Below are 24,696 nucleotides of genomic sequence, written 5' to 3'. Positions count from 1 at the left end.
TTGGAAAAAGGGTGCATAAGGAGGGAATGGTAGCAGCATGAGGGTATTCCACTGCTCCTGCACACTTCATGAGAGGCTCGCTGCTTTCTCTCCCTGTTAGCCATGGAAAGTGGTCATCTGGGCATCACCCTACTGCAAGCCTTAGTAGGCTTGTTGAGGACCTTTATCAGACTGCAGATTATAACAAACCCAAATAGAGTAGTTGGCCCCCTTTCAAGCCAAAATAGTATAATTGGGAAACTGACAATCTTATTTAGGCTTGGCAGTCAGTTGATGAGCCAATTTTAGCTCACAAGGCTTGTGTATGTTTTGGGAAGTAGGACTTTGGTTGACAGCTGAGGAATATCCTAAGACGCATGAGGGTGATGATTGAGGGCCCCCAGTGAGGATCCTAATGCCTATAGGGCAGGGGTCTCCAACCTTTTTACACATAAGATCACTTTTTAAATTTAAATGCAACTCAGAATCTGTCCTGCCCCTTCCCCAAAGCCCTACCCTCTGTCCATTGCTTGCTCTCCCCAACCCTCACTCATTTTCACCGGGCTGGCGCAGGGTGTTGGGGTGCATGAGGGGGTAAGGGGTGCTGGCTCTGGGAGGGAGTTCAGGGCTGGGGCAGGGGCTTGGGGTGCAGGAGGGGGTTCAGAGTGTAGGAGGGGGTTAGGGGTGCTGACTCCGGGGAAGTGCTCAGGACTGGGGTGCAGGCTCCCGCTATGCAGCACTTGCCTCAGGCAGCACGCAGAAGGGCACATGGCGCCACACACTGCCCCTCTCTGCACCCATCATCCCCGCAGCTCCCTGTTCCCAGCCATTGGGAGCTGCAGGGGCGGTGGTTGTAGGCAGGAGCAGTGCGCAGAAACCCCTACTTCTCCGTCCCACAGGGCTGCAGGGGCTTGCTGGCCGCTTCTGGGAGCAGTGTGGGGCCAGGGCTGGCAGGAAGCCTGCCTTAGCGGCAGCCCCACTGCACCACTGGACTTTTATTGGCTTGAGATCGTGATCGACTGGGAGAGTCTCCAAGATCGACCAGTCAATCATGATCAACCAGTTGGTGACCAATAGGGGGTGGGGTTTAAGTACATCTCCCCCACCACATCCAATAAACATCCTATTTACCCAAGTGGAGCCCTACTCCTCTGAACCTCTTAGAGTCCACAGTAGTGGGTCTCCCCCTCCTGGGGACCTCAGGTGATGTATACGAAAGAAAGGAGCAAAGCTGCAACACACTGACCCTGATTTTTTTTGTGTGTGTGTCCATTCTCCCACTTCCTGCGGACTCCATGAGGTTTCCAGGAAGAGATATCCTTGCTTCTACTTTTTAGGTGCTATGCAAGAGTAGGATTCTCTTCCTGCAGATTTCAAAGTAAAGGCAAGAAGAATGCCCCTACAAGCTCATTGCTTTCCAAAATTTCATATTAGGGGTACTTTAAAACTAAGGAAATGCCACAAAATCTTTGTTAAGATGGAAACAAAGCTGCAGACAGATATTAGTTATTTAAATATAGATCACCTTTCAAGAATTTATGAAATAAAAAATGTTAAAAAGCAAGCAAATTAGGTGTTAAAGTTAGTGCTCTCATTGAGAAGTGCATCTCTTACTCAAACAACCACCATAATCATAACTCTGACCCCGTATTATCATCATAACCAAGGACAACGTATTGAATAAGGTTGCCACTGTTGTGTCTTCTTTTAGAGTGACTTAATGCGTATATATTTAGATAAAGGTTTAAGAGAGAAAAAACAATGAATGTAGGGATCATGACATTTGCCACAAATAATAGTTGCACCATAAAAGTATCCTTAAGGTATTTAATTAAAAATTGTTTCTACGTGAATTTTTAGGTTAAAGCTGACATAATTATTTACTGTACAACTGATGTATTAGGTAGTTATCTTTGTATGTTTCCAAATCTTGCAGATTGAAAACAGATGTAAGGGTGAATAATAACGCCCAAAAATACGCTTTTACAACAAGGGTATCTATATGCAGAATGGGGATTATAATATTTGAATATCAATTTGCTTTTGTTCTCTCTATACTTAAAATCACAGCTACATTTACCAGCAACTTTTAAAGTACATAAAGTTTCTTTCAGGAAATTGTATTTTTTATTTTATAAAAAATTATTAATAGAGCAATTAATATAGCAATTAACATTATAAAATATTGTTAAAAACCTAAAAATACATGTATGTTAAAATAGGTAATTCTGGATATTGGCTAATACCCCTTTAAAAGAGACTACAGTCTAGGAGAGATTACAAGAGCTTTCTATATATTAGTAGGTGTGTGAATTTGAGTGTGAAGTTGGCTCTTTTCTATTATTTTTATTTATTTGTATTACAGTAGCACATAGGAACCCCTCTCATGGAGCACAACTCCACCCTATAAGGCCAGGGTGTAGCCATGAGTGGGCCTGGGTGGGCATGCAAGACTACCACCTGCTCTGTTCCGGCCCCAGCGCTTGCACCGCTGCTCTACCTTGCAGTGGGCAATGGATACGCTGGCCAGAAGGCCCCCAGGAGCCCAGGCACGTATCCGAGGAGTGGGATCGGGGCATGGAGACTTGCCCCACTTAGCCCGCCTGGCACTCCAGCTGGGGACCGGAGTCAGGGGCTTGCCGCACTCAGCCTGCCCGCCCAGCACTCCAGCCGGGGAGTGGGGTCGAGGGTTTGCCCTGCTCTGCCTGGCACTCCAGCTGGGGAACATTGTTGGGGCATGGGGGCTTGCCTGCCCATAAGCCCTCGCACCCCAACCCCGCTTCCCGGCTGGAGCACTATACGGGTGGACAGAGTGGGACAAGCCCCCGTGCCTGACCCCTCTCCCCAGCTGGAGTGTCGGGCACGCAGGAGGAGCGGGACAAGCCCTCGTGCCCCAACCCCTCTCCCTGGATGGAGTGCTGGATGGGCCAGCTGAGTGGGGCAAGACCCTGACTCCAGTCCCCGGCTGGAGTGCTGGGTGGGTGGGATAACTGGGGCAAGCTCCCGCACCCCAAAAGTACGCTTGGGCCCTGGGGGGCCCTGGCCAGTCTGTCCATCGCCCACTGCAAGGCTGGCTAGAGAGGGTGAGGGGGAAGTGGCCCTGATCCCTCCAGCCCCCTTCCCCCCCCACTCTGCTCCCTCTCAATGCCCACCCAGTTGAAGTCAGGGCCCACCCACGCATCCCATCCTGACTATGCCACTGTATTAGGCTCTGTACAAACCCAGAACAAAAAGATCATCCCTGTGCCAAGGAGTTTACAATCTAAATATAAGACGAGAGACTAGCTGGATGCAGACAAATGAGGGAGTGCAAAGAAACAATGAGACAATATTAACCTGCATGTAAGGCAGTGGTCTCTGCACATGAGTGAAATTACCAATTATGACATTTTGTGTAGGCATCAGAGTTCTGAGGAGGGATTTGAAGGTGACTAATGATGTGGCTGTGTAGAAGCACTTCCCAATTGTGTGGGGGCAGCATGGAAGAAAGCACAAAGGTATTTGTGTTTTTATATGAAGAGTAACCAAAACCACTGAAGCAGTTTCTATTAGAACAAACGTTTTAAAATTATGTACTAAGGTATTATTGCTTTAGTCTTCCAAAGGATTGTATTGTGAATTGATGCTTGAAAGAAGGAAGCAGTTGGCTCAAATTTAAAAGTGCTCCAGGAAAGGGGCTCTATTTTCCTCTTCTTCCTTCTGCCATTTCAGAATTCAAGCAGCTTTACTGGAGTCTTTTTTTGAATCATCCAGAATTGTTAATTTCATTTTAAACAGCAAATTCACAACACAACAGCTGGACTAGATGGATTTTTGCCAAGATTGTTGCTTTATTTGTTCTAAGGTTATTTTAAAAGTCCTTCAGCAAAATTTTGAAAAGATGATATAACTTCCTGCAGCTTTACTTTAACTATTTAGACTTCAGTGCAGGTTAAATCTAACAATATACACATAAAAAACGTTTTATTCTTTAAATCAGTTTCAGGGACCTCCACATAAACAAAGCAGAAGCAACTACAGGCATTTTATATGGGGTGAGGCTGAAGTAGCCCTTGAAGTAATCAGGACAAGAGTATGAGAACACAACAGGAAGCATATGGGCTAAGTGCACTCTCTTTAATTGAACATTGATGGCCTTCAAAATAGTGAGCAGTTCCAGCTGGGAAGATGGTGGGGGGAGGAGAGGAGAGAAAGGAAAGAGAAAATACATCAGAAGAAGCATATCAGCAGGGTTGCTCAAAGTTTTAGGATTCCCCCTGACTGAAAAAGCTTCCAGTCTTTGAAAATATATATATAATAGCTAAACAATATTTACATATATGGCAAGTCTCTTTATCAACAGCATGTTTCACGTATTTGTAAAAATTATTTTTTCTTAAAAAGGTAATAAATAAAAGTTACTTTTTAAATGTAACAATTTTATAAGATAAACAATCACTCTCTAGGTTGTAGTAATAACTGCACCTTTACTGGTAATGAATATCTGTTGGCCTTCAGTCTTATGATGTGCCCACTGCATGTCTACATCTCACTACAAATGTACTCTCAGTCTCAGGTAGTTCTTTACTAAGTTGAGTTATTAACAGTAGATTCTCACTGTAGAGTCCTGAAAAGCTAGCCAATACTACCATGTCTAAAGCATGATAAAAATGTTTCTTTTCTTTTCTTTTTTTACTTCATGTTACTGAAAAAAAAACAAATTCTACTCTGCCAAAGCATCCAGCTAAAACTATATACTTTCCTTTCATTACCATCAGCATTCCAATGGCTAATTTCTTCTTCACATAATTACTAATTAAGATTATATTCAATAGAGATTTAAAAAAGTGTTTCTAAAGAAGTTAAAGGTGAAGAGAGCAGATGTCAGGCCAGCAAACTATGATTACATTGATCATCCAGTTATGCCTAATGTCTCCTGACAAGAGGACAATAACTAAAGTGCATATCTACCATAACAAAATGTCCCGAGAATACTACTCTTCCTGGTTAATTACGATTAAGCCATTTTGTGGAACTACATTTCACAATAAAGTTGATGGATAACGAAAAAACCCAGAACTTTGTAGACTGAAATGATTATATACTTCAGGCATTTTTGTAAAGTTTTTCTATAAAAAGCCCAAATTTCTCCCAGGGATTACATTTTCTATAAACTGGGTTGCAAATGTGAAACAGTGAATTACCAGGGGCACAATTTTGTTGTCTATGGTTGCTATCATCTAAAGAAATGTACTTGAATTTCATGAAGCTGTATTTTAATGTGTCTGTGTCCATGTCCATCTGAGGAACATTAATATTGGTGCAAGTAATTCAAATAAGCATTTAACTGTGAAGCTTCTCTTTGAAAACAAATATGCCTAAAGAAGGAATTTCTGCAGTATTTGGATGTAAACATGTTCCCTTATCCACAAAATTGCACTGGGATAGCTGAAAGCTCATATTTTGTTATCACTATATACATACAGAGGACCAAACCTGTAAATGGATGTGTGTGTAAATTTACTCATGTAAGTAGTCCCATTAAAGTCAGTAAGTCTACTAATGTGAGTAAAGTTAAATACATAGGCAAGTGTATACAGGTTTGGGTCCATTATTTATAAAACAAACACTGCTGGATTTCACTTAGCACTGCCATTTTAGTCAAGTGACTATACTTTTAAATAATCTGCATTCAAAAATAGTGCTAACTGCATCTGCATGAAATTTTTCTTGACTTCATAAATATACAATGTTTTCTCGTTATTTACATTTTCAGAATACCTACCTGAACATATTTACCAATAACCTTTATGATCTCCAGATTAAACTGCTTCACTGGTGCTGCAGACAGGTCAATATGACTCAGAAGACTGTAAATGATCTGCAATAAAGATTGCTGCATGCTGGATAACCCTTTCTCTAACAGCTAAAAATATAATTGAAAAAGTGAATTTTAATCAGGTTGCTTGATGGCAGCACAGGGTACAAAGATCATTATACAATAATAAATGTTAGCTAACTTTGACATAGATTTCCTTTCTCCCTTTTATGTGGTGAATTAAAGATTCATTTCAAAACTTCAAGATCTGGCTTGGAAAAGAGAATATAGCAGAGTACAACAGAACTAACTGTATTTTCTATTCTAGTATTTTTCCTTTGTATTCACATTTTTCATTCATTAAGTAATGTAATTTTGGTGATACTTTAAATGTTGGCACAGGCCTAAAGCACCTACAAGCAAAATATTTCAGATTAAATAAAACAACTCTTCTAAATCCCAAAGCTCCCTGAATTTATATGTATGCTTCTTTAACATACTGTACAAGAACAGGAAAAACTGCAAATAATGTTACATACAGGACTTATGATCTATAAGGTTTATAAAAGTTTGATCCATATAATTGCTATGGTCTTTATCAATAAAATATTCACATAAACAAAGATTTTTACAGCGAAAAATAAAAATCAAGAGATATCAGGGTTGTCAGTTTTAAGCAATGCATTTTAAGAGCCAGTTCTGGTAAGCTCTCCATGCAGAGCACTTCTATTAGAGGCAATGGTAGTTCTGCACGTGGAGGGCTTGCAGAACTATTCACTAAATTTTGCATGCTTAAAGCATTTAGAAAAATATGCCACACAATATTTACATCTTTACTTTTTGATTAACACTTATTTTCTACTGAGAGCAACTTTAAATTACATCTTAATCTGGATCAGACAATTTCTTTTAATATATATTCTAAATATATTTCTTTAAAACCAAAATAGATGTACTTTATCCAAACTTTGATAGGAATGAAAAAGGAGCAATAATAGCTCTGTGCCAGTAACTGATGTAAAGGGACAGAACTTAAGATTTATTACAAAATATTACTGCCATAGAAAAATGGACCCGCCATTGGCGGGATGACCATTTCAATTAAAAAATTCAGATTCACCACTCAAAAATGGTTTTAGCCACCCTCTCCCCTCCAAATCCTACAATCTTTTAATATCACTTTATTCCATAGAATACTTTCTGAATATATTTTTTCAATTTTCAGGAGTGTGAAAAATAAAAAATGTGCTATCAATAAAGGAATGGTTTAAATCAGGCTGTCTAAATGAAATACATTTTCAGTAAAATTTACCTCTGCAAGATAAGTTACAAGGTTAAATGTGGTATCTGAGAAGGAGTCATGCAAATATCTACACACTACATTAATCCAGTTAGAACAGTCTCTGGAATAACTGTGTGTACTGTATAAACTCATCATATGCGCCAAATTGGCAAGGGTTGGTGACTTCTCCTCTGCACAAACCTACAAAACAAAAAACAAAGAAATTAATTTCCTTCACCCACTAAATTATTGAGTATATGGAATGTGTAATACTTTTCTGAAGGTTCAGGATTTATTTTTCAGTAACAGGAAGGACAAAGTAACCACAAGAACATATACATTTTACATAGTCAGGCTCAAGAATTTCAATTTGCTATAAAAATAATATAGAAAACTGCTGAAAAGATTTAAAATTACTATTCAATATAAAAAATGTGCAGCATACTTACACTGTTAAAATAAAATAACCACCTAGGGCTAGAGTCATGCCTTTAGGGGTAGCTGTACTGGAGGGGGTTTCACTAAGAGAGGGCTGCTGTAAAATCTGATTAGTGAAGGCTGCCTGGGAGGGGTAAATCTCCTGGCAGGCCTGGCTCTGTTCCTGCTTAGGCTGCTCTAACTTCTCCATTCCTCTCCACCCACACTTCTGGAGCTGTACAGCTTAGTTACAGGTTCCCTAGTAATGTGACAGGCACTCTGAGCGGCTTGCACCACTGCATCCAGGGCCGGCTCCAGACCCCAGCGCGGCAAGCACGCGCGTGGGGCGGCCCTTTCCCGGGGGGGCGGCAGGCTGGGCCGGCGGACCTGCCGCAGTCATGCCTGTGGGAGGTCCACCGGAGCCCCGGGACGACTGGACCTGCCGCAGGCATGACTGCGGAGGGGGCGCTCGTCCCGCGGCTCGGCTGGACCTCCCTCAGGCATGACTGCGGCAGCTCAAGCGGAGCCGCCAGACCTGCGAACCGTCTGCAGCTGCGGGAGGTCCAGCCGAGCCGTGCGACCAGCGGACCCTCCGCAGTCATGCCCGCGGGAGGTCCGCTGCTCCCGCGGCTCCGGGGCGCCTCCCGCGCATGACTGCTTGGGGCGGCCAAAAATGTAGAGCCGCCCCTGACTGCATCCATGCTTCAAGTGGACTTACTGCTCACGTTAAATCTGTTTTAAACCAGGGAAGTCTGGGCAGAAAATCTGGCACATGATGTTCTTATCGGTAAACATTAAACTTTTTTACTGGTGGACAGTTCTCTGAAAACATCCACTCAATGTGCAGCGGCAGTCAAAAAAGCAAACAGAATCATTAAGACAGAAAATAACATATTGCCACTATATAAATCCATGGTACGCCCACATCTTGAATACTGTGTGCAGATGTGGTCGTCCCATCTCAAGAATGATATATTGGACTTGGAAAAAGTTCAGAAGGGGCAACAAAAATTATTAGGGGTATGAAATGGCTGCCGTATGAAGAAAGATTAATAAGACTGGGACTTATCAGCTTGGAAAAGAGACGACTAAGGAAGGGATATGATAGAGGTCTATAAAATCATGACTGTTGTGGAGAAAGACAATGAGGAAGTGCTATTTACTCCTTCTCATAACAGAAGAACTAGGGGACACCAAATTAAATTAATAGGCAGCAGGTTTAAAACAAACAAAAGGAAGCATTTTTTCACACAACGCATCGTCAACCAGAGTGATGATGCTTGTTAAAAAGTAATGCATTAATTAAATTAGTGACTGAACTCTTTGGGGGAGAATTATGTCTCCTACTGTGTTTTACCCGCATTCTGCCATATATTTCATATAATAGCAGTCTCGGATGATGAAACAGCACATGTTGTTCATTTTAAGAACACTTTCACTGCAGATTTGATGAAACACAAAGAAGGTACCAATGTGAGATTTCTAAAGATCGCTACAGCATTCAACCCAAGGTTTTAGAATCTGAAGTGCCTTCCAAAATCTGAGAGAGAACGTGTAGAGCATACTTTCAGAAGTCTTAAAAGAGCAACGCTCCAATGTGGAAACGACAGAACCTGAACCACCAAAAAAGAAAATCAACCTTTCTGCTGGTGGCATCTCACTCAGATGATGAAAATGAACATGCTTTGGTCCATACTGCTTTGGATGGTTATCAAGCAGAAACCATTATCAGCATGGACACATGTCGTCTGGAACAGTGGCCAAAGCATGAAGGGGCATACAAATGTTTAGCATAACTGGTATGTAAATACCTGGCAATGCCGGCTACAAAATTGCCACATGAACATCTGTTTTCACTTTCAGGTGACATTGTAAATAAGAAGCATTATCTCCTGTAAATTTAAACAAACTTGTCTGTCTTAGTGATTGGGTGAACAAGAAGTACTGAGTGGACTTGTAGGCTCTAAAGTTTTACTTTTTTTGTTTGTTTGTTATATAACTGCATTAAAAAACTAAAACAATCTACATTTGTAAATTGGATTTACATGATAAATAGATTGCACTACAGTACTTGTATGAGGTGAATTGAAAAATACTATTTCTTTTGTTTGACTTTTTACAGTGCAAGTATTTATAATAAAAAATAATCTAAAATGAGCACTGTACACTTTGTATGCTGTGTTGTAATTAAAATCAATATACTTAAAAATGTAGAAAACATCAAAACATATTTACAACATTTCAATTGGTATTCTTTTTTATAACAGTGTGATTCAGCGTGATTAATTTTTTTTAATCACAATTAATTTTTTGAGTTAATCGCGTGAGTTAACTACGATTAATCAACAGCTCTATTAATAAAAGTGCTTACGTATTTTAACCACCTTTAATGGAATAAGCGTTTTGTACTTTTTGAAAAAAAGTTAATTACATTGCTCAATGCTGATCTTCATTTAATCTTCCCCTCCATCAGTTCTCTACCTCTATCCTTCTGCTCTTCAGTATATACTTTTCTGTTGCCTGCACTCTCCTCCTCCTATCCCTTGAACATGCCCTAACACCTAGTCCTTTATTCTATCTGTTCCCCTGAACATATACCTAGCTGCCTGGTTCCCTTCTTCTCTGAACATTCCCCTCCCTCTGGTATTCTATCTGTTCCCCTGAACATATACCTAGCTGCCTGGTTCCCTTCTTCTCTGAACATTCCCCTCCCTCTGGTAACTGGCAGCTCCATTCACACTATGGATCCTGTGCCTGAGGGCAGTTTTGTTCCTCTCCTGCTTGTATAACAACACCACTACCGAGCTCTTACATAACATTTTTCCTCAGCAGATCTCAAAGCACTTTACAAAATGAGGTCAGTATGCTTATCCCCATTTTACAGATGGGGAAACTGAGGCACAGAGCAGTAAAGTGAATTAAACAAGGACACCCAGCAGGCCAGTGGCAGATTCTGGAATAGAACTCGAGTCTCCCAAGTCTCAGTTCAGTGTTCTATCCAGTAGGTCACACTGCCTGCCCTATTGTGTAGGTGTCATCTTATTTCCATTTCCATGCTCTTCTTTCCAATGAAGTGCTCTGGGGACCACCAATAGTCCACTGATTCATCTGGGAACTGCTGGCGCATATTTTACCCCATTTTCACAAAGAATGCAATTTAAGAAATCATTCAAATCAATTTTCCACAAGATAATCATTGTTTTCAAATAACAAAAACTGTACATTACTTGTTTTTCAATACACACCAGTCTCAAAGGTAAGGATCATTTCCTTACTAGAATTAAACTGTGAAATGCACTTGAAAATTAAAAATTATAAATGTGATTTAAAGAAATTAAGTTCACTAGCTGTGGCAACTATCTCTTTTTTTTTTATTTAAAAAAAAAAAAAAAAGAGTCTTTTGCAACATTAGCAATAGGAAGAATTGCTTCTTACCTTCCCAATTTATAGGTTAATCCTAATGGGTACTCTGATTCTACAGAGGAGTTCTTAGAGCCTGATCCAAAGACCACTGATGTCAGTGTAAATACTCCCCTTGACTTCAGTGAACTTTAAATCAGGCTCTTAGAGAACAATTACTTCTCATTAACACAATTATTATAGACAGGTCTTAGACATGGAAGAAGAAAATTTAGTGGAAAAGCAGCATTGTAATTCTTTACAGAGATAATTGGTATAAAAGGTACATCTCTCTTTTTTGGCTGTAAAAGTGAAAGCCTAAGTTGTGAATAATTCCCTGAATGTTATTTTTTAAATATTTACATACCTTCGCTATCCTGTCTGCTGTTTCTTTACAGAACTGAGTTGGGTTATCAAAATGTTGGATTAGATGAGGCAGTAAGCATAAGATGTTAAGAGGAAATCCTGCAGACAAAGAAATGGTGCTGGAGTTATGTGAACACACAACAAAAACTTTTAGTATTTTAAAAACAAGATCTCTGTAACCAAAACTGCTTTATTATTTAAGATGGAAGTAGAATGATCACCTAATCAGTTAAACAAAATTACTAAGTAACTCAGTGCTCTTATTCAGCACAATGGCAAGCTCCTAAGAGAATATGCAAAGGTTTAGAATAGCACTAAACCAAGGACACTATGATTAAATGGTTTTAAAAGGAAAAAACTATGTTCTTACTTACTTTGGAGACAAATTTACTATAATGCAATATACAATTCCAATCTTCCAGCAGGTATACTTTGCACCAGCTCTCTAGACAAATGATCATAATCTACACTGTACCTAGCATAACAATGCTGGGGACCATGGGATTTACTTTTGCTCTTCACTGGCAATGTATATCACTATTGCTTTTAATGCCAAAGATTAATTTATTTTTCAGTTAACCTACTACGAAATTCAATATTGTTACATATAACTTGATTAAACATACCTGCTAATTGGGAGGGATCAACCAATGTATGTTTGGAGACTGTGATGAGTTTACTGAGGAGGTGAACTGTCATTTCCTGTGTAGACACTGAGGTAAAGCCCTTAAGGAAGAGCTGCTGAAGGCCTGGAAAGTTATTCCATTTCAGTTTACTCTGCACCTTTTCTATCTTCTCCTGACTCTCTGATTTATCAAGAGGCAAATGAATAAGCAGTTTGTTGAGCAGCCTGAGAGCCAGGAGGTATTCATATTCATAATCCGATTCTAGCAAGGATGCTGCAATCCAAAATATGGTGGCCATCAGATTGATAGGATCAGTAGTGGGCTGCACATCATGCATTCCTCCCTCTCTCAGAGAGGAGAGGCTTCTAGTCCTTGCTAAGCTTCCACCATGGTTTATTCTTCCATCCATTATATCCAGTGTGTTGCTCCGTCGACGGTCACCTCTCCGGTCACCAATTAAACTCAGTCTCAAAGAGTTACTCCTTGCATTGCTGTAATATCCCAAACAATTGCCACTACTAATAGGACTTGTGCTTAGATTTATCTGTCCAGTGCTTTTTCTGTTAGCTGCGTACTTGTTTCCCATTACAGGATCATGGTATGAGGTTCTAAAATAAAAGCAATGAAATACATTATTGCATGCAAAATGTCAGACCTTCAATAATGTACATCCTAAAAAATAAGGGCTCCAAAAATCAATCCTCCAGCACATGCAGAGTATATTTTACTAACAGTAAGTAGGTCTCAAAAAACACTTATGTCATAATGAAATCCTCGGAGAGAAAGAGACTGCCTTGTTACTTCAACACCACAGCTAGGGAAAAAATGTTTACCACTCATAAGAAATTACCAAGGAAAGAGAGCCAACCAGGGACCTAGTACAATTAGACATACTGATAAAAAACTTGAAAAATGTGGGCTAAGGATGAAGATTTGGAATTCCCATCTATTTTCTTATAGATGAGGAAAAAGAGGGAATTAAGAAATGAGGTTATTTACATGTCCTTATATTTCTCTTAAGGTAGCATCCTAGACAGATCCATACTTTCAATGCCTTTCACACTGAGACTCAGGAGCATTTACTAAAGATATCAACATTTTCTGAAACCCATGTTATATGGATATACAGTATAAATACCACATTGTAATCAATAACCTTTGAACTAATCTTACATCTATACAGAGAAACCCCAATAACCCATTTCATCTTTTGAGTAGTAGAGGGGCATGAGAGTATGGATTATTTTTTCAGTTTCTAAAACGCACCTTTCAACACCAGTAGGCACATATATTAGATCCTAGAATACATCTCATTACTCAAAAATACCTCCCTTATATCACCCCAGAAATTCAACCCCTTGTAATACTGGCCTTAAATCCAAAGCCCGAGTGAAAAGACATGGGTAGCAAATTCCCTGAAGTTCAATAAACTTTTGAGCTTTGCCAGACCAGTGGGGAAAGCAAATTCCAGTCGAGACCTTCCACTGACAATGCCTTACCATCAGCTCCTAAAGTCTGGGACGTAGGGCCTGAACCTGGAAAGTACTCAACACCCTCAACTCCCATTATGGTCAGTGTTCAATGGTGAGAAATACTGTAGCTGATTTCAAATGCCAGGATTAAAACACAAAGAGAGGTAGTTTCTAAGGTATCCAAGACCCTAACTACATTGGGCTAACTCTTTGAACTGTACCCAGAAACCAAACGGACATTAACATTGTCTACAGATCATACTTCATGCATGAAGTATCTCAAAGTATATGGGTAGCTTCATTCTGCACTAGACGAAGTTTCCAAGTTCTATTCAAGTGCACACATTTCAGTAACCAAATCTTGATGTGAAAAAAAGCATGAATAGCTGACAAGAGCCTTATGTGAAAGGAACATTTGTAGCATTATATATAATTATGCTTGGCCAGGCTCATTTTCTTTTTAATACAGCAAGTCCTTGGGGGCAAAGGGAACCATAATATTTACAATGTAATTTTTCAAGTCTGCTCTCAGACACAAGATGAGAATTTTTTGCAAGTTTGATAACAATCCATTGAACCAGTTTTAACACAGAATGGGGAAGAAAAATTACAGACCTTTATTTACACTTAAAAAAAAACACAACAAATTTGGAATGCTGAGTAGGCAGCTCTAAATGTGGTCTGGTATCTGCTGTAGTTGAAGAAATTTGGTTTACAAATTATTGTAATCCTAATTCATATAAATAATACCTACCATGATATAGCAATTTTCATCCAGAGATCTTGTAGCACTTAAAAAAAATTAGTATCATTACCTACATTTTACACATGGGGAAACTGAGGCATGGAGTGCTTATGTGACAACCACAGTCAGATAGGCTCTGATCCTAAAAGATGGAGAGTGCTCTCATTTCCACTAAAGTTAATTAGAACTGAACTCAATGGTTCATAGAACTGAGGTTCAATAGTTCAGCAGCACGGATGTGAACAGAACCCAGATTTAACAAATTTGATTTACAAATTCTCCCTTTCTTAATTGAGAAAAATTCACTGATTTAGAAGTGCCTAATTTGCTCTACCACCTAGCAATAGAAAAAGTAAGGAGTAACTGAGGTCAGTTTCAGGAAATCTGACTAAGAGCCCAAAGAGATGAACATTTGAAAACAGCATGCTGTCTTTGTATTAAGTTTAAACTGAAATGATGGCAGAAACATTTTGATTATATGAGTAATAAACAACTAATAGTTCCCATGAATACTGTAGTTTGACTAGTATAAGTACTTACTGAGAAAGTGCAGATATAAGATCATAATGCTTCATGGTTTCAGCCAATGTATCAATGGCGGATTCCAGAGTCAAAAGTAGCTCTATGACAAAACCCTGAAAAAGAATCAAGGTTATTATATGTTATAGTATGCACAACAGTGCAGATTGCATAGGACCTCTTGCTTGTGATATACAAATAGAACAAACAATGTTAGGGACTGATTCATAACTTTCTGATCTAATTATACCATGGTCCTAATGATGCACAACTCAAATTAATGGTGCAAATTGAATGTAAAACAAACAACAGTATACAATTTAATTTTAAAGTAGTTAATGACACAATCATGAATTTGTGTGTGTTATATTCTCTGGTCCAATACCTCTCACAAGATAACTATCGAGTTCCATTATTCCCCTGGGTGTGTTTATACTTTATGACTCAGTTCCTCTTTTTGTGATTTGCAAGGAGTGACACTGGATAAACTGTAAAGATGCAATATGTTGCCAATAAATCTAAATATCAGAACACACTAAAATAGTTGTTTCTTCTTTAATATTATATTTTTTTATTTTAAAATACTTGAGGCATATTTTGAATTATAAAAAGTATGTGTGCTGCCAGGAAGCAGATTACTTCACCTGAGACATCTAGTTCAGACTGCAGAGTCTCTGAAAGTACATATTTGGAGGCTACTGGCTTGCCTTTGAAAACAAAGTGCTCAGCATAACCATGAATTATTTTGGTTCTGCTGTTCAGAAGTGAAAATTCAAAGTGTTACAGAAGTTAAATCAGATACCAGTCACATCACTTTTAATACCCCTTTCTTCTTCATTCAAGGAGAAAATGCAGCTGAGCCCATCATAGTGCTTTTATATTTTATTATGATATTAAAAATACAATCCAAATATTTTTTAATAAAATGGGAAAATTATAAGTCAGATGGTTGCATGGGAGAGAAAATAAGAAAATATGCAAATACCTGTGCTTCTTCTCCTGCATCTCCTACAGTTTCCACAAGCCTGGAGAGAATGTCAGAAAGCGTGGATGCAGAAAGAGGCTGCTTCAGAGCCCTGAAAATCTGAAAGGATCTCCCAGCATAGTGTCGAGAGGAGCAAGAAAGTGCAGTTTGCAAAGCAACTTCACTAAGATGCTGCTCCAACTGAAATCCTGCTATGAAAGCAAATGTATGTCCAAGTAACACAGCAGATTTAAAGAAAGAAAAGAAAAGAAAGTTGTAATTATTACATACATTACCAGTGTTATTGCACACTTTTTTTCCCCACTGACAAGATTATTATAGTCACCTCTGTGTTGGCTTTTAAGCTAGTTTTATCTACTATTACTTCTCCCTCACCCACTTTGCTAAACTGGAATCCCTCACAAAGATCCATCCAATCACATAAGCAGCTTTCCCATAAACTTCAACAGAAGTATTAAATATTAATTTAGACAGACAGAAAGATAAAAACTTTAAACAATAAATAACCGCAGTAAAGTTGTAATATATATTTTCTCTCACTCCAAGCGCATGTTATGTTGACATATCCAAGTCTGAACATAGTTATGAACTGTGTCACATACATTAAAGTGCAACATCGATTGGCTGAAAGCAGAAGCCTGGAAATCTATGCATATTTTCTGAAAGAGATGTTCTTATTTATTTCACAAAGATTTTTTATTTTATTGAAATTCTACAATGTATTAACTCTTTTCTAACATACCTGAACTTGACTGCTTAAACACAGACACCACATGTTTTAGAAACACAGTTAACTGCTCAGCACTCTTTATACTAGAGTTCTTGGCTGAAACATCCTCATGATTCCAAAGTGGTCCTCTTTTCCTAGAAATATAAAACCCAACATATAATGTAGCATAGCATAAAAGTATAAAACATAGCCTCTATTATCATTATCCATTTATGCAGTACTTTTCACCTAGAAGAATTCCAGAAGAATTTATCAACTATATACAGTATACTGAAACACAGATTTCCCTGGAGTGAAATATGGCGGCTGTTTAAAAATGCACACCAATACTACATAACAATTAAGACAAAAAAACAAAGCAACATATTAAATCCAATTGAAACTGTACGAGGAATTTAGGGAGGGGGAATGTGTAGTTACCCTAATGGCAAGTAATTCCAACTGAGGCTACACATCTGCAAAAATACCACAACCCAACACCACATTACTGTAAAGTTCCAGGGCTGTGTAAAAACTCTCTTTTTTGGTTTGCACAGTTTCGACAAACCACTAAGTTCTACTTAGTTTTTGACCACTAAGATCTACTTAGAGTTTCAGTTTTATATGTTCAGCCCTGCAAATCTATGGATATCCACTTTATATCCAAGGATCATGGATCATTTCTGAGATTGCGGATCGGATGCAGATCAAATTTTGTATCCTCTTGGCTCTATTTATATGATTCTGAAAGCACCAAACAAATCATCATATGAAAATAGGAACCCTTTGAAAGTTGCCAGTTTTATAACTAAACTTTCCCATCAATTCCTACTTCCCCAGTTAACACACAAGCCCTCTTTCTCCAGGCCACCTTGAAGATCCATACAAACCCAGGTCTCCACAACAGCCTTCAAGACACTCTCTGAACAGACCTTTAAGTAACTTCTGCAGGGAAGGATATGGGGCTCTATTAAGCATGTAGCATATTCTGCAGCCCACCAGATCTCAAAATGTGGTTCAATTATCTTTAAAGGAAGCAGTTGTGGGACTGGAGTTGCTGAAGAGAGGAAAGGGGTTGAAACCCTGAAAAGCTTTCCATGGGGAAGGGGATCCCCCGATCAGTGGGGAGTACACCAATCAATGGCCTTTTGAAGTCTCAGGAGGCGAGATGGTCAATCAACTGCCCTTAGGATGTAGAGAAAGTAGAATGGTTTGAAAGCTATTATATGTACACATAACATGCACACAACAAGAGAGTATTTAAGATCAGATTCAAGATCTTATTGATGATAAACAGAAGAGAAAAATAGTCAACTTCATGCCAAATAATATGCTATTTTGCCATATTTCCATACACTGTACATCTCGACCATGGTTGATCTTGAAGTGTTACCTTGAGGTAATAAATTCCATGAGTGTTTTCACTTTTTCATCCTGCTCTACTGAAATGTCAACTTCATTGAGGATGGTGGTGTGCAGATGAGAAATGGCAGCGTTGGTATTTCCTAAACTGATGCTAGAAGAGGTAGAACTTGAACTAAGCCCTGAGTCTGTCATTGGGGAGGGCTGGTAATCAGGTATAAAATCATTAACACCTGCTGAAAGAAAAACAACTACAATTATATTATAGTTTGGCATTTTCACGTTAGACTTCAAAAAAAATTATTAGTATGATGCACTGGTTCTCAAAAGATGCACTTTGATTAGGGTAATTAAAACATTCTCAAACTGAATAGACAGGATGCTCCTTTTCACCTTCTAGGCCATCAACATAGTATCTTTTTGCAATGCCAACACTGAAAATATAAAATTTAAAACAGTATCATAGGAATTACCCATTTTATGAGATAGGTTTAAAAAGAGAATTATTAAAGAGTTTATGGTATTTTACAAGTAAAGCTCTGATCTTGCAAACACATATATGTAACTTTATGCATGCAAGGAGACTCAATGAAGTCAACAGGAATACTCATGCCTAAGGTTAAGCACATGTATAAATCCTTGCATAATTGGGGCCTAAATAAATAATAAGGAATAACCTGTCCATAACTACAATCATAGTAATGACTACAGGATTCATTTTTATATTAGTATTCTGGTGAAGTGACAACCTACCAGTCCTTGCACTTGTAGGCATCACATCTTTAACAAGCTGATTCAGTAGTTGAACTTGAAAGCATTACAGCACACACATGCTTGTAGAGTAGAAGTCAAGAAGACAAGCTGCTTCCTGATAATGCAGATTGGCTTTTTCATTGAAATGTAATCTGATCACAACTGAATTTAATTATTAAACTCTAATACGTAAGGCTGATTCACCAGTAAGTTAGAGCTGTTTTGTGCCACTCTAGATGTATAAAGCAGCTCTAAAAAATCAGCTTAATCTGGCTACTGGCACATTCTCTCTTCACATGGGAACTATCTGCAAAATACAATCTGCACAGCTTCTATACCACCATTCTCCCAAGTACTGTAACAGGTAATGGAGCCAAGGAAAATGAAGGCATGGCCAGGGTTTGTCTGTGTCTGGCTAGCTGAGGTCAGCAGTTGGAGTGCTGAGGGCCACTAGCACCTGATATAGATCATTAGCCTTTGCTGTGTTCTGGACAGATTATGCACAGCTGCAGGATTGGGTTGTGGGGGGCAAAAGTGGCTTAAAGAAAACTTTGCAGCCAACCCCCACCATCAGTCCCCCAGCTTATGCTGAGGACTCTTCAGATGGAAGGAGAATTGGGTCATAAATGGATAGTATTTCTCCAGTCACTGTTACTTGTATAGTGTCTGTGTCCCTTAACTACATATTTAGGATCTAACCCCACAAGTATCTCTGTGTGGATAGCCTCTATATTCACATGAAGCCCTATTTAGGCCAACAGGGCTCCACAAAGGGGTCTATTCGCACTTAGTATCTTGTCAGATGTGGGCCTTGGTCTCATAAAAAAGATGCAATTTATTAAAATTGTGTAACTTGCCATTGTAATCAATTATTTAACAATAATTTACTAGACCTGCTTGCAGGATTTAGTCTTAATATAATTTTTAAATTATAAAATGTTCTATTGCAAAATTCAAAAATTATCAGTGATTCATGAAATAATGCGTATATAGGATATTTTATTAAATCAATCAGCTAATTTTAAGTTAAAAACATCACTATTAAAATATTGTGTTTATTCCCCATGTGAGGATAATCTCCCGAACAACACTGTTTCAATCTTCAATGTGGACAGAACTAAACAAAAGTTTGCTGGCCTTCTCATCCTGATCTCTAGTGAACGTTTTTTCATACTACAAACCCAACTTACATAGAGTGTCTCTGGCCATCTCTACTCAAGAGCCCAAGGACTGGAACAAGAGTGGTTTAGTAAATCAGAACTGAGTTGCATTTGGTAAAGTTCTATGGGTAAGTTTATACAAAATATACCTGCAATATGCCTGGCTCTACCCAGTGATTTTAGTCTCTCATATTCTTGACCACCAAATTTACACAAAAATGTACAAAATATTTTTTCTTCAAGTAACACAAAAATACTTCCCAGATACAACAAAATTGAAATAATATATTCCATGACAGGTGCTGCCATCTGCTGAAGATAATATGAAATATCATGAGTCAACAAAATTAATTCTTGTTCATATTTTCCCCAAATCTATGATACAATCAAAAGTGAAGCTTTCATAAAAAACGTTTCCAGTGAAATGTACTGATTTCTCATACTATATGATCATTTCAGATATTTTATGTTTTCTCATATTCTTTGTACAACATTAAAAGCAAAGGTCATGCTAAAATCCTGTAATATTTTTGTGGTATTCTATTAAATCATACAATATAAAAAGGCTTATGTTCAAAATTGAAAGTTGCTATAACATATAGAGGAAATATCTCCCTACTGCTCCTTTAAAAATCACAAAAAAGTAGTTGCTATTTTATATGACCAACTAACAGTTTCCTCTGCAGTTTCCACAGCAGCAGCAAACCAGCAATTAACATTCAACTGTGCTAGTCCTGCTGAGGATGACTGCGCACAAAATGTTAACATCTACATTAATTTTAGGTTAATGAAAAATCCAGAGAAGAAAGAAATTTTACCCAACTGGACAAAACTGGAAGTGAAATAAATAACAAACAATGGAGATTTTAATATTTAAATCCAATCAAAAAGTGATCTTCTGTGTTGTTTTAATTAATGAAACATGAACAATGTAGCTGTGGTTACCTGTGAAAGTATAATCTAAATGTGCAGTTTGCTTGACAGTAAGCACCCTGGGTTCATTAAACTCCCTGTTCCTGAGAAGGACAGAAGCAACAGACTGGACACTACTGTTGGAGCCCATCACTATCAACAGGTGCAAAAGCAGGCGTTTACAATGTTCATACACTTCAGGGTGGTAGTGGTCAAACCCTAAAATTAAAGAGGAAAATAGAAAGGTTAATCAATTAAACATGCAGCTAACTAAAATAAGCAACAGTTCTAGTACTATCTAAAAATTGGCAACAGTCCTAGTGGTCTATATCAATCTCTACAAATGATATCTATATCTGGTAAAGAAAGACTCACCACCACCGACTGAAAATGAGTTAGATTTTGGCTATTGGGAGAAACAGAGGATATGCTCCTTCTATCTCCCCTTCTATTTTTTCTATAATAACTTCAATATATTAAAACTCTCTGGCTTTACTGTTTTAAAAAACAAACACCCTCTTGCTCAGTGTGGCAATGTATTATGTTTATTTCATACAATAAACCAACTAGGCCATACTGTGGATGATTCTTGCCATTACACAGGTACTAAAAAAAACTATTTTAATTCAAACAAATTGAAAGACTCACCATACTGAAAAATATGGAGCTGAAAACAGAGGGGAGAACAACAAGAGAAGCACTGAGGACACTAAGTGTACTCCAAGCTCATTGCACCTTCTATGCAGGACAAATGGCCTCAATGGACAATGCTTTGTAAAGGAGTCCAAACTTTCATGCCCACTTGTATTTCCTACCTACATGTTTGTCTCAAGAAATAAGCAACATTAGGAACATGAAAAGGTTCTCTAGTCCAGCACACTTCTCTGATTAACTGTATATGCTCAGAAGAGAAAAAGGCCAAATCAAGTGGGGATACAAGTTCAGGGCAGATGTATGCTACCCAAGAGAGGCTGGGGGTGAAGGGCAGCAATGGACTATAATAAGGTGGAAATATGGCCAAAAGAGTACAAGAGGAAGGAGAAAAGAGATGCACTAGTTTGTTACCTATCACACAATAGACCAAATTTAGCTCTGGAGCAAATATGTGTAACTTCACTGAAGTAAATGCAGTTGTACTTGCTTACCTCATGGCTGCACTTAGCCCAAAACGTTCTGCTTACAGGCATTTAGTAAGTTTTAGGTTTTATATGTTATCCACAATGTTAATTTTAAAGAAGACACTTATTAATATTGTATTTATATAAACCCAAATGACTGGAAAATATTTTTTAAAAAGTGGATTTTTTTTTCAACTTGAAAAAGTGTTCTTCCTTTATGTTATTGGAAGTCAGTTTTTAAAGTCAGATTGTCACAACAACATAGAAGACGAAAATATGTCATACACCAGAGACCCTTTCTGTACTTTCTGCTAAGATTTTATTGATAAATAAAGAATAAGAAATATTAATCTCATTCAGCCTTGGGAAAAAAAGAGTAGTTATGTCAAAAGGCTGTTGTCATCATTTTCAATTACTATAATCTCCAAAACCAAGATTACAAACTGCTGTTTTCCTCAATTTAAAAAAAACAACCCTGTGATATTTCAGTAAGAGTTTAGTTACCTATAAAAATTGCATGAAGTAAAAGATGCAGGTAGCCTCCCCATTCCACCTTCACACTGTGGTCGATTATCAAGTCAGTCAAAAGGATCACTGCTATGTTACACCTAAAGACAAAGAAAAAAATTGATAAGAGATCAGAATACAACTGTAGTTTACATTTTGAAGATTTGTAGGAGTTTTAAAGATACTCTTAACTAATATCCCCTTTTAAGACTATGAAAGTCTTAAAGGCAAGGAAGAAAAAAAGTCACAAGAAGCCACACAGCCAATGTGAAAAGCTTTAGTCCTCCAAATCAAAAGGTAGCTAAGACATCGTAACTTCTTGAATTGTAAGCAACACAGGAAATGTACCAAATGAGGAAAGGCTATTCTTACTTTACACAGCACATGCATGAAGACAGTAGTTTGATTTAAACTAATATGAACTGAATTGCTGTCACTTTCATGTAATTTTAGTATTTACCTGTGAAGAGACATGCCTGGAGATGAAGTTTCAGGTAAATAATCCACCAGTGGTGACCAACAACCCCCAGTAGGTGGAAAAGGTAGAGGCTCTCCTTGATTATGCTCCATCACTTTCAGTCGCCAGTTAGAATACAGTGGCATTGAATCACCTATCAAAATACATTTATTTTTACTTTTCTTTTTGATTTGTCAATCCAAGCAAAATGTACAATTTACTAATGGTAATCTTCCACCTAATATTCTACATAATAATTTTTAAAATGCCCCAGGATTTGAAGCTACAGATCCTGGGAAACAGAAGTGTCCAGACGAGAAAAGCCATTTAGTCAAAAGTTAAAATAAAGAATGGTTTCTTACCCTACAGTAATTGTGGGTCTTCAAAATGAAGTTGTCAGTGTGGATCCCACTGTAAGCACACATGCACTGCATGTATGCAAGATTGGAATCTTTTGAATAACCGTGTCTGTCAGGGCCACATACACTCCCTGTGTCTCCTTATGCTCCCATTCAAACCCATAAAAGGTAGAACAACTCTTACCTCCTCTTAGTTCCCTGGGAAGTCCTGGGAAGCATAGGACTCCATAAATGGGGATGGAGGGTAGTTATGGGATCCACACTAACACCTCAAAGAACCACAGTTATTGTTGGTAACTGTTCTTTCTTCGAGTATGTGTCAGTGTGGATTTCACTGTAGTCCACCCACTGCTGGACACTTGGATTAGTAGTATCAGCTGCATCAGTCCAACAGGTTTGTAGAATTGCTCTCCCAATCATGGCACTTGCTCTAGAAGCTATGTACAATGCATAGTGCTTGACAAAAATGAGTGGGTTATTCCATGTTGCTGCCTTGCAGATCTCTGAAACTGGCACATTTCTGAAGCAGGCAGAGGATACTGCTTGAGCTCTGGTGGGATGTGTCTTGGCATTTGGTGGGAGAGATACACCAGCTAACTGAAAAGACAGTGAGATACATTATGTTATCCACCTTAGATATTCTTTGTAATGAGATGTCCTGTCCTTTGGAATGGCCAGTTATAGCCAGAAATAAACAGAAAGACAGTTTGATTCTGTCAATGTAGTTAAAAAAAAAAAAAAGGCTCCGGAAATGCCCAGTGTGTGCTGCTTCTTCTCTCCCAATGAAGAGGAGTTTTACTGCAAAGAAAAGAGGCATGTTAAATGATTAATTCAGATAGAATTCGACACCACCTTAGAAATTAATTTAGGGTGAGGTTTCAGGATCACATTAACCCTATGAAATACGATGTAGGGAGGGGATCAACCACAAGCATTTGGAGCTTGCTCACTCTTCTGACTAAAGTGATTGCAACTAGGGAGACTGTCTTCAGAGCCAGCTGAAGTAAGCAGCATTCTGAAAGGGGCTTGAAGGGAGCTCCACGAGTCTCAAGAAGATGACATTGAGGTGCCAGGCAGAAGCAAGTTCCCTGACCAGCATAATGTAGCTAACAGACCCTTCAAGAACTCCGATACCATTCGGTGAGAGAAGACCAAGCATGACTATCCATGGATGGCAATCTGAAATTGCTGCAGCTTGGACCTTACTGGTGCTAAACAAAACCTGTTTCAGATGCAGGAAGTAGTTGGGAGCCTTTGATACCAAAGCCTGCATATGGTCCAGGCCATGTGGGGTCACCCCTATTGAGAACCTCTTCCATTTTGATGAAAAAGTCCTTCTGGTAGATATCTTCCTGTTCTGTATCAGGATGCCCTGGACTTGTCTAATGCAATCCCTGTCCATGGTACTTAACCAGACAACATCCTGGTTGTCATCCAGGTGGGTCTGGATGGAGTATCTTCCCACGGTGCTGTGAAAACAGATCCAGACAGTCTGGGAGCTGAACTGGTGGTTGAATGAACATCTGTAGCATGTCTGTCAACCAAAATTGCATTGGCCAATACAGACCTATGAGGACAATCATGGCTGTCCCTTTTGAATTTTGGAAATCACCATAAGGACCAAGAGAATGGATGGAACAGCACAGAAGAGGCCTAGATTCCACTGCAGAAGGAAGGCATCAGGCAACAGCCCCAGGCTCGTATCCTCTCTGCAACAAAAATTCTGGCACTTGGTGTTGTCTTTGGTGGCAAACAGGTCTATCACAGGACCC

At 38.7% G+C, this 24,696-nt stretch overlaps 1 protein-coding gene across 1 annotated transcript in view; it reads right to left on the bottom strand.

The window, feature by feature from the left end:
- FRYL (FRY like transcription coactivator) overlaps nucleotides 1-24,696 on the bottom strand; it is a 351,277-nt gene that overhangs the window by 63,790 nt on the left and 262,791 nt on the right. Inside the window, exons 41-51 of the mRNA XM_045018794.1 lie at nucleotides 22,569-22,719; nucleotides 22,106-22,209; nucleotides 20,517-20,702; nucleotides 17,690-17,894; nucleotides 16,330-16,451; nucleotides 15,588-15,778; nucleotides 14,624-14,718; nucleotides 11,867-12,474; nucleotides 11,242-11,339; nucleotides 7,089-7,259; nucleotides 5,744-5,884 (exon numbers count right to left, since the gene is read on the bottom strand). Of these exons, the coding sequence (XP_044874729.1) occupies nucleotides 5,744-5,884; nucleotides 7,089-7,259; nucleotides 11,242-11,339; nucleotides 11,867-12,474; nucleotides 14,624-14,718; nucleotides 15,588-15,778; nucleotides 16,330-16,451; nucleotides 17,690-17,894; nucleotides 20,517-20,702; nucleotides 22,106-22,209; nucleotides 22,569-22,719 (2,072 nt within the window). The remainder of the gene's footprint in view (nucleotides 1-5,743; nucleotides 5,885-7,088; nucleotides 7,260-11,241; nucleotides 11,340-11,866; nucleotides 12,475-14,623; nucleotides 14,719-15,587; nucleotides 15,779-16,329; nucleotides 16,452-17,689; nucleotides 17,895-20,516; nucleotides 20,703-22,105; nucleotides 22,210-22,568; nucleotides 22,720-24,696) is intronic.

Source organism: Mauremys mutica, chromosome 5, assembly GCF_020497125.1.
Source record: "Mauremys mutica isolate MM-2020 ecotype Southern chromosome 5, ASM2049712v1, whole genome shotgun sequence".
In the NCBI taxonomy this organism is placed as follows: Eukaryota; Metazoa; Chordata; order Testudines; family Geoemydidae; genus Mauremys; species Mauremys mutica.
Note: the sequence above shows the minus strand (reverse complement) of the source record. Positions and strands in the feature narration are given on the sequence as shown.